Source organism: Microcebus murinus, chromosome 14 (assembly GCF_040939455.1).
Source record: "Microcebus murinus isolate Inina chromosome 14, M.murinus_Inina_mat1.0, whole genome shotgun sequence".
NCBI classification, from domain to species: Eukaryota; Metazoa; Chordata; class Mammalia; order Primates; family Cheirogaleidae; genus Microcebus; species Microcebus murinus.
Window position 1 is genome coordinate 52591592 of NC_134117.1, and position 10751 is coordinate 52602342.

General features: G+C 53.1%; 1 protein-coding gene across 1 annotated transcript; it reads right to left on the reverse strand.

The window, feature by feature from the left end:
- On the reverse strand, positions 1 to 10720 carry TYSND1 (trypsin like peroxisomal matrix peptidase 1). The gene is made up of 4 exons (XM_012762621.3): positions 7378 to 10720; positions 5638 to 5768; positions 4420 to 4605; positions 1 to 917 (listed from the first exon to the last, which is right to left on the reverse strand). Exons 1-4 carry the CDS (start codon positions 8541 to 8543, stop codon positions 700 to 702), a joined length of 1701 nt encoding a protein of 566 aa, XP_012618075.2. The 5' UTR covers positions 8544 to 10720; the 3' UTR covers positions 1 to 699.
- Positions 10721 to 10751: the final 31 nt, after the last annotated feature.

The following is a 10751-nucleotide window of genomic DNA, read 5'->3' on the forward strand; positions in this document are numbered from 1 at the left end:
TCCAGTGGATTGCGTTTATTCCCAAGCCCCAACCAGACGTGTTCTACCCCCAAGATCCCTGAGGCCCAGGGCTGGGAATGAAGGCACTGTGTCAGAGAGCTCCTGCCGGTTACGACGACCCAGGAGTGCCGACTTTCAGGGACCCGCCTGCCTGCCCGTAGGCTGGCACAGCAGGGAGACACTCGTTTCTGCCCTTTCGTATCTGGTCTTCAGGGCAGGGCCTCTCCACTGAGGTGTTCCGAGTCCTCGGCCCTGACCGAGAGGCAGACGGGAGCCGAGGCCCCAGTGCAGCAGCTGCTCTGGGTGGCCAGTGGCTTCTGGGGGTACAAGTGAGAAAGTAGGCCCGGGCCTGCCTTCTAGCCAGCGGCGGCCTGACGGGCCAGGGCTTTTGTGCAGTGGGCCTGGGCTCCCCAGAAGGGAAAACAACACAGCTGAGTCCAGTGCCAGGGACACCGAGAGGTGGGGGCTCAAGAAAGCACCCCAAAACAGGCTGCCAGGTTAAGGACCTGTGGGGCTGAAGGGAAGTTTGTTCCAGGGCCCAGAGCCCAGACTGCAGTCCGTGGGTGGGGACGGGGAGGCGGCCCAGCTGGCGTGTGCCCCGTCGGAAGTTGGGCCCCAGATCCTCAGGTCACTGTCACCTCGGTATCACTTGCTTCAGCATCAAAAGGTCACTCTCCTTTCCAGAGGGGCGACACAGCCTCAGAGCTTGCTCCGCGGGGTCTTTCCCAGCGGCCGCTGCAGCCGCCACACCACCCTGACCGGCTCGGCGGCATGGTCCAGCTGTCGGAGGCCGCCCAGCTCGCCCGTCTCGCTGTACCGCTGCAGGGCCTGCTGGAGCACCGTGATGGGAATGCTGAAGTTCAGGTGGGGGTAGGTGGCCCCTGTGTTATTGTCCCGGGTGTTGCTGGCGACAATGCCTGTTGAGGAGTCCGAGAGCAGAAGAGGACGTGAGCCAGAGGACAGCCAGCCAAACGGGGAAGGGAGGAGGGCCAGCTCCACCCTGGAGCCCCCAGGGCCCCCTCACAGTGACAGAGCTAAGCTTCCGATCACGGACACCTGCTGCCCCAACCCTGCCCCCTTGCCAGCTGTGCTTTCTCATAACACTATCAGCACTGAACACACCACAGTTCACTTTTTTGTTATCTTTCTCTCCAACTAGCATCAGCTCTACTTTTGTGTTTTCTTCGTGCAGTCTCCCAGTACCCAGAACAGTGCCAGGCATACAGCAGGCTCGCAGCAGACTTGCTGAGTGAGTGAGTGAGTGAGTGAGAGTGAGTGAGTGAGACCACAGACACACTTTGTCTGGTCTGCTCAGTGCATTGATATGTTTTTTCTTTTAGATAATTTTAGACACACAGAAGCCTTGCCTGAATAGTACAGAGTTCTGTGTACCCTTCATGCAGCTTTCCCTTCTGTTAATGTCTGATGTCACCATAAAACATTTATGAAAAGCAGGAAATTAACCTTGGTACCATACTATTTACCACGGTGTAGAATTCACTGCAATTTCACTAGTTTTCCCACTGATGTCCTTTTTCTGTTTCAAGATCCAATCTAGGATCCCACATTGCATTTATCCGTTACGTCTCCTAAGTCTCTAATCTAGGTCGCTTCCTCAGGCTTTCCTTGAAAGCCACATGTCCTCATGTCCTCAGCACATCGAATCTAGGTATCCAATGTCTACATGTGGCACTTGTGCTGCTAACCTTGGTCACTCTGGTGACCTCTGCCAGGTGGTCTCTGCCAGGCCTCTCCACTGTAGAGTTACTATTATCCTCTTTGTAAGGGCTCAGTATTTCAGGAGACATATTCTGACATTATGCAAATATCCTGTTTATACTAAAATTTTTGCCAACTTTTGCATCCATGGGTAGATCCTAATGGTTATTTTCTATTTCCTAATGGTGATTAGGAAATTAGAAATTAGGATTTCTATCACCTAATGGTGATTTTCTATTTCCCTCAGAAACAGAAAGGCTGTTGCTCATCTTCATTTTAAACTTATTTGGGCCGGGCACAGTGGCTCATGCCTGTAATCCTAGCACTCTGGGAGGCTGAGGTGGGAGGATCGCTTGAGGTCAGGAGTTCAAAACCAGCCTGAGCAAGAGTGAGACCCTGTCTCTACTAAAAATAGAAAGAAATTAGCTAAAAATGTATAGAAAAAATTAGCCAGGCATGGGGACACATGCCTAGAGTCCCAGCTACTCGGGAGGCTGAGGCAGCAGCATGGCTTGAGCCCAGGAGTTTGAGGTTGCTGTGAGCTAGGCTGACACCACGGCACTCACTCTAGCCAGGGCAACAGAGTAAAACTCTGTCTCAAAAAAAAAGATTAAAAAACTTATTTGGTTATTTGTATCAGTGTGGATTCATGGATATTCATTTTCTTTGAGTTATAATCCAACACTATTGTTTTCTGCTGTGTTGGTCAAGCTGTTCTAGTAGGAGCTACACCAGGTTGGCTCCCAGTCCTGTCAACATCCGACGTGCCCCATCCCTTTTGTTGTTAACGTGTCTCCTCTAGCACCCATGGCTTACCCTGATTTTCCCTGCCTCGGTCCTGGAATCGACCAGCTCCTAGTCACTTTCATTAGAGAATGGTATTTAGAAACTAAGGTCTGGGCTCTGGGGATACTATTGCAACTGGAGTGTCACTGCTTCTAACCCATCAGCGGACAGAGCTAGGAGATACAGAGTGTGTGTGCGTGTGTGTGCGTGCGTGTGTGCGTGTGTGTGTGTGTGTGTGTGTGTGTGTGTATACACTAACTTATGCACACACATCTATGTATCTGAATCCACTTATCTGTACATATGGTTTGAAAAGTCAACCTGGATATGGAGAGAAAAATGGACAGGGGAAAAAACTGACAAATGACTCTAACTATTACAAATGAATAATATAACCATCCTGAAAGGGAAGAAAAGAGCTGACCTAAGTAACTTTGGAAAGCAGTGTTTGGATACTGTCAGGCCAAAGACAAAAAGAACACAAATACTCAAAACACTGTACTCTGGTTGGTAAATTTGTTGCTCACAGGGGTGTGGGGTAGAAATTCTGAAACTACTATATTTGTATACTAGGGTTAAAGAGATAAGCAAATATTAATATGTTATAGACAGTCAGAGCAAGGTTTCTCATTATAGGAGAAAGAAGTAAGGAATAAGGAAAGTTAGAAATAACAAAGGCATAAACCCTGAGATGTGAGACTGGAGCTGGAGGTTTTTATATGGACTCATGGTTTGTTTTTTTAAAATAGCTAAACAGGATATTTTTTTTCCTGAGAGTCTCACTTTGTCACCCCAGCTAGAGTACAGTGGTGTCATCATAGCTCATAGCAACCTCAAACCCTTGGATCCAAGTGATCCTCCTGCCTCAGCCTCCCAAGTAGCTGAGACAACACCCATGCACCACCACACCCTGCTAATAAGTCTTTTGCTCAAGCTCGTCTTTTTTTTTTTTTTTTTTTTTCCAAGACAGAGTCTCGCTTTGTTGCTCAGGCTAGAGTGAGTGCCGTGGCATCAGCCTAGCTCACAGCAACCTCAAACTCCTGGGCTCAGGCAATCCTCCTGCCTCAGCCTCCCGAGTAGCTGGGACTACAGGCATGTGCCACCATGCCCAGCTAATTTTTTCTATATATATATTGGTTGGCCAATTAATTTCTTTCTATTTATAGGAGAGACGGGGTCTCGCTCTTGCTCAGGCTGGTTTCAAACTCCTGATCTCGAGCAATCCGCCGGCTTCGGCCTCCCAGAGTGCTAGGATTACAGGCGTAAACCACCACGCCCGGCCCAAGCTCCTCTTGAACTCCTAACCTCAATCCTCCCACCTCGGCCTCCCATAGTGCAAGGATTACAGGTGTGAGCTATCATGCCTGGCCTCAGGCCCTATTTTTTAAAAACCTAAATGTTACCAAAATTTAAAGATTTAACAACCACATATTAAAAAAAAAAAAAAGGTTCACAGCTTATTGTGAAATATTAGAAAATCAGCCAAGACAAGGCCACCATCCTCTGCAGTTGGGTAGCGGTAGCGTGTGCCCAGTCTACCCGGCCTGCCCCGACTCCCTGCTGTCTTCTCTCACTCATTCATCTATTTGCTTCACCTCTGTAAGCTTTTAAGTTTCTGACCCCAGACTAATCCAACTCCTGAACTTCACAGATCAAATCAGATTAAGTGACTTACGAATCCCAACATGGATTAGTGGCAGAGAAAGGACCAGAACCCAGACCTCTTCCCTCCCAGCTCAGCATCCCTCCCTCTCCGCCCTCAGGAGCAGATCAGCCTGAGAACCATGGCGACCTAACTCGAACACTCCACCGCCTTCCCAGACAGAAGGTGCTCCGGGGCCGGATACGAGCACTCACTGGGTGGGACTGAGGCTCTGCAAGGGGAGGGTGGGAGGGAGCCAAGGAGCTAGTTACCGAGGAGGTCCCCTGAGTGAGCGGAGAAGAGGGGTCCCCCGCTGGAGCCGCCGTGCACAGCACACGTGGTCTGCAGCATCACGGGTGTGTCATCCACCCGCACTACAGCCGACAGGATGCCCGAGGTCACCGAGGGCCCGCAAGACTGGCCGAAGACACCGAAGCCCACCACGCTGACAGCCTCACCTGCCAGGGAGGGAAGGAGGAGGGTGAAGCTGGGACTCCCGTGTTCTGGCAGGACTCACACTCCCAACCTCCAGCCCCTTCCTCTCCAAAGGTCCAAAGTCTCTGTGTCCTTGCTGTTTCTGCTCAGAGACTCCCCACTCCAAGCAGCCTTGCCCAGGCCCCGGCAGGAAGAGGCTGGGAGTCCACTCAGCTCCTAGCATGGGGCACTCAATTACTTCTGAGCACCAGGCTGTTCCTCACTCCTCCTTCCCCTGCTAGACTAGGACAGTCAATTTTTAGGGTCCCTAGCACCTAGCTAAGTGCTCAGTGAATGTTTGTGGAATTAACATCCATCTCCTCCTGGGACTCCTAAGACTCTTGGTGAGAAGAAATGGTGATCATGGCTACAAAGCAACCACCACTTTCCTTTCCCAAGGGCTTTAAGTGCACAGGGCAGAGCATGCGGCTAAGTCCTTTACAGACAACAACTCAGCCAGTCCCCAAATGCCCAGGAGTAGGGCACATTACCCCCATTTTACAGATGAGGAAACTGAGGCATAAGACAGGTCTGTCCTAGGACACAGGGCTCGGTGGCAGAGGAAAGATGCCAGTCCAGAGCACCTGTACTCTTCATCACCATGTCACACTACCTCCATGAAGCGGGACATCCAGTACTTATGTGGCAGCATCACAAAGCCTGTCACTCAAATCATGCCCCTGGAGCCTCCAAAGTGCCACACACCTCTAACCAGCTTCAAATGTTAGAAGCAGCCCTCAAGGCCCAGCATGCCCACACTACACTACTGCAGGCACTCAGGGCAGGGGTATGCCTCACCCTCCACAGGTATCCACCTGCCCCAGCACCTTGGGTATGTTGGCACAAGCAGAGAAGCTTCTGGGCAGAACCTTGACCAATGCCACCCTGACTCCTTAATTCAGCAGGGGCGGGGAAGGGAGTCTGGCATGGTTAGAGTGTCTAGCACTGATTGTCCTCCCCAAAGACCACCCTGGACCAGAGGGGCCCTCCTTCAGGATGTGCCCTTTGTCCTTTACCTTCATGAAAGTGCTCAGCGGACACAGGCATGGGGACATCATCCAGGTCCTCCTCCAGGCTCACAACCGCTATGTCATAGGGAGATGTTTCCTGGGTGGCAAACACCACATGTCCCCAGATCACCACATTCCTGGGAGCAAGTGAGACAAATGACAGGCTAGACCTTTTTGCACTTGGAGAAATCAAGGAGCTGAATGACAGTAAAACTCCTGGACCTGGCGTCAGAAGATCTGGGTTATCAGCCCTGAAACCTACCAGTTTGGCAACAGTGGGCAAGTCACTTAACCATTCTGTGGCATCTCCAAATGTGGTCTACAAACTGTAGAGTACTTCTAAGCAAAGCTTCCAGTACCTTACCATGATAAGACACCTGACACTTAATGAGCAGGACAGGTGTTAATGCTTTGTGGACATAGCTTCATTTAATCTTCACAACCTATGTATTACCTCCATTTTAGACGGTGCAACTGAGGCCCAGAGAAGTAGAGCTGCTTTCTCAACGTCACAGGGCAAGTGGGAGAGCCAGGGAGAACATACCAGCACATTTTTTCACTGCCTCATTGATACCCCCGACAATCCCATCAGTTGGTAGGGCAGACAAGACGTGTTCTCACTCCTCTGGGTCCCCTGCCCACATAGATGTTAGCACTTCTGTAGCACACTACGTGGCAGGCTCTGTTCCAAGACTTTACGTGTCAACTCAGGGGAGGTAGCTCAGATAGATTAAGTGACTTGCCCAAGATCACACAGGGGTGTCCTACTACATGCCCTGTAGGAGAAGCTTCCAGCAGACCTGGTGGTTTCCTTAGGAGCCAGGTCAGGGGAAGGGGGAGGAATCTGGGAGACAAAACACAGGGAAATTCCTCATCATTAGCCTTCCCTATAAAATCATGGCTGGCCTGCAGGCTGCCAGTGGGGACCTCTATGGCAAAGCCAGACTGGCTTACCCACACTGGGCTAACCCCAGGGATTCAGGAAAGAGAGTTGGAAAGGCCTGGGCTGCAAGGCTGGGTTAGCATTAACACCAAGGAAACGGAACAGGTACTAGAAAACCAAGCCAGGAAGTCAAGGCCACTGTCCCCACCATGAGAGCAAGTGGAAGTATAGGAGGGCAAGGGTGCTTTTCTCTGCAGAGGGAGCAAATGACTGTCAGACGTCCCAACCAGGCTGCCCACCAGGATCAGCCCACTGCTATATTCTAATTAGCAGAAACCCAACCAACACCTGTAATTTTCATCCAGAAAGGACACCCTGGCTATGCTCTAAAAGATAAATTAAGATTAACAGGCCCATCTCATTACCCCAGGAGGGCAGTCCTGGGCCCCTGGGACTTCACCACTTTCAAGAGAGAAATAGGTAGGGTGAAGGAAGGAAGCTCTGTTCAAGGGACCAGATGACAGCGGGGTGTGGGCCACAGGGTTATGAGACAGAGAAGCTGCCTGGAAGGAATTCAGAGCGTGAGGGGAGCTCAGAGACGTCCGTCCCACATGCAGGGAGCCCTCCAGTTCCCAAATCCAGAGTTGCTCGGAGCTTAGCATCTTGCCCCAGCTGCCTTAATCCCGCACAAGGGTTCGTTGTGTAAAGGACGAAGGAAGGATTCCAGATCTCTACCCGCACTACATGCCCAGAGCATCAGCGTGACGCCAGAAGAGAGGCCTACGCAATCCTCAGAGTGGAAGGCCTGCATCCAGACCTGAGGCCAGGTAAGGGCAGAGTTGGGGCAGCCCTGCGGGTCTTACTTGGGCGTGGCGGAGCGCACCAGGACCCTGGCTGCCTCCCGAGGAGCCACGTGCCGGCAGGTCACGACGAGGCGGGGCGCCACGGCCACTCCGGAGCCCCATACGGTGCCGCACTCCACCAGCACGGCCGCGGCTGCCCACAGGGGCCCGGGATCCCGGAGGGGCAGGCCCCACGGGGCGCCCACCTCGGGCGGCAGGAGGGCGGCCAGAGCAGCGGCCCCTGCGTGCAGACTGCCGAGCGCGGCGCGCGCGGCGCGGAGGAGCGGGGCGGCGGCACAGAGCAGCGTGAGGCCCACCCACTCGCGGGCCTTCCAGCACAGTGGAGCCGCCACCAGCGCCACCAGCGCCCCCGCGGGCCGCGCAGTGAACACGCCGCCGCCCTCGGTGCCCGGCAGGCAGCGCGCGTCGGTGAGCAGCAGCGGGCCGGCCGCGTTGCTGAGCACCCCGCGGCTGAGCGTGTTGAGGAAGATGTCCGGGCAGAAGGCCCCGAACGGGGAGCCGCAGGCCAGCAGCGGTGACCCCTTGGGCACCGCCCCGAACGGCGCCACGGCCACTGCCGGCCCGCGCTCCTCCGCCGCCGCCTCCCGGCCGGGCCGCACGCGCAGCAGCGCGAACCAGCCCAGCGCTCTCAGCTGATCCTCCTCCTCGTCCTCCGACACCTCGTCGTCCGGCGCCGCGCTCGCGAAGCGCCACTGCTCGGCCGCCGCGCCCCCGAAGAGGCGCGCGAAGTGGGCCCGGAAGGCCGGGCAGCTCAGCAGCAGCACCAGCTCGGCGGGGCGCGGGGGCTGCAGGGGCCGCCCGCGGGGCCGGGCAGGCGGGCCCAGCTCGAGGCCGGCGCACTGGGGCGTGCACAGCCCCGGGAGGCCCCGCTCCGAGCGGCCGGCGGGACTGGCGGCCGTTGGCCCCCACTGCACGTGCAGGCGCAGGTCGTCGCTGCAACTGTCGCCGGGCAGGTAGGCAGCGCCAGCCGCGGTCAGGGCCCCGCTGCCGGCCCGCAGGAAAGGGGCGACGATGCCCCCGTGGCACAGCACCAGGCCCGGGCTGCGGCTCAGGATCACCCCGCTGCAGCTCCACGAGCCCGCCTCAGGCTGGCCGGCTCGGGAGGCGCTCACCACGCAGCCCGTCTGCTCGGCCGCCCTCATCGCGGGCCCCCACTGCCGCCCCATGGCCTCCGGGACGGGACACCTGCGGCTTGCCCGCGAGGGAGCGAGCGAGGGCCGGCCGCCCCGCAGGCCCCAGATGAACCCGCGCAGCGCCTCCCACCGCTGGAAACGGGAGGCGCAGGCCCGACTCAGGCCTTCCTCGTCGAGCCGATTGGCTAAGCCCCAACGGACCCGATTGGCTGGGCTTGTGCCGAACCCTGATTGGCTGCTGATGCTGCCTGCTTCCTCCGCCCCTTCGGTTCGTCGCACCTGAGGGACGCAGGCGGAGCAGGCAGCCCCCGGGATGAGCCCCGGCTGTGTGACCCGCGTGCGGCGGCTCCGGGGATCGCGGGAGAGGAGGGCGGGTCCGTCCCTGCCCAGTCTCTCCGGCTTGTTGCGCTGCTGGAAAGGGAATAGAAATGAGCGCTGACGTGGCCAGACTTGCCCAGGCCGTGACAGGACCTGTCAGCATTTGCCCAGGTCTAGGCGACCTTTAGCCTCTGACCCCTAGGATAATACGGACCAAGGAAATCCTAGGCCGATTCAGTGTTTTGAAATTTTGAAAGTAAATCCCACAGCAATCCACTAGGGGGCGTGGAGCTCTCAGGATTATTCCCAGGACTCTTTGCTGCCCAAGCCCCAACAAGATAAATCTCATGGAAACTGGATTTGCACTAAATTAAACTGTCCTTTAAGTTGACTATGATGAACAGTAGCTGAAGTCAAAAATTTTAATCGTACAGCCCTGACCAGGATGGAAATAGTTCAAGTTTTGGGAGCCATACAATCTCTGTTTCAAAGAGTCTGCAGTTGTTGCATGGAAAAACTAAAGGAATGGCAGTGGCTGTGTTCAAAAAAAACTTTATAGACATTCAAATTTAATTTTCGTGTGCCAAAAATATCATTTTTCATTTAATTTGTTTCAAGCGTTTAAAAGTTGTAAAAACCTTTTATCTCACAGGCCATACAAGACACAGGCAGCAGGCCAGATTTGGCCCTTAAGCCATAGTTTGCCATATATAATTTAGGCTAACATAAAGCTTTCTCGACGTTTCCAAAGTATCCTTTAGGACAGAGAATGAACAAGTATGCTATGGTTGGGAGGCTTTCATGATACCCCAAAGCAGTCACCACAAGCTAGACATTTTACAAAGGTCTGCTTTATAACTATCACTAAAATACGTTAACTTTTATTAAGATCAGTATAGTACATACCTGTTAGTATTAATGAAAAAATATTCAACTGCTACTTAAATGCCATGATCTTTCTGCCTGAATTCTTTGAATTAAGGTTGTGTGGTGTAGCCCCAGCACAAAACATGGACAATGCTCCCAGGGCTCCCAGTGACACAAACCTGTTTGAGAAAGGGAAATGATTATCCATCATAGTATGAGGCAGGACTGAAATTAAGCAGTCTCGCCATAGTAGGCACTGTCTTCTTTTGGTTCTGTGACACAGAAGATGGCTTGATCACAGCAATTATCTATTGACTGTTCCAATTCTTAGCAATTAAAACTTTCATTCCTCTCTAGAGCCCAATGATTTTCCCTTAATGACGCTCAAGGCTCCAGCATGAACTGTTATGCGTCAGGTTTTTCTGTATTTACAGCAGACCACAGTACAGAAGTCCCAAGTCACAGCCAGTGAGACCCCTTGAGTGCTAGGCTCATTGACTCAGACTTTAATCCTCATGTTCCACTTTGCCTGAAACAAAACAAACCCATTTACCTGTAGAATCCATGGCATCCCTACACATTAACAGGGACAGGACACCTCCAACAATTTAATTCTTGGTTAAAAAGAACCTGTTGCATTTTGGTGCCCATTTTATTTGTCCCAGTATTTTAGTTTGGGGATCTCATTTGGGGTTTTCTAAAAGCAAGTGTTCCTAAAAGCCTAGTAAACGCACAAGAACAGATTCCTTTCCCTATTTTACCAAATGTAGAGTTCAATTGATTCTACTTTTGTATTAATGCATGAAACACAGCTAAACTATACTCAATCCTTGTAAGCATGTTACCCTGTTGCAGAGATGATCAACAACCCTGGGTCCATAGCATGTTCCAAGGCTCTCAAACAGTACTAAATTAATTACTTCTAATGGCCCAGCCATTTTTGCCCTCTGGTGGCAAAATTCAAGTATCTCATATCCACCCTCAAAGTTTCTTCATATATGTAGGGAGGAATTTTTGTCTCCCTGCCTCCCCCCTGTCCCCAACCCCAAACAAATG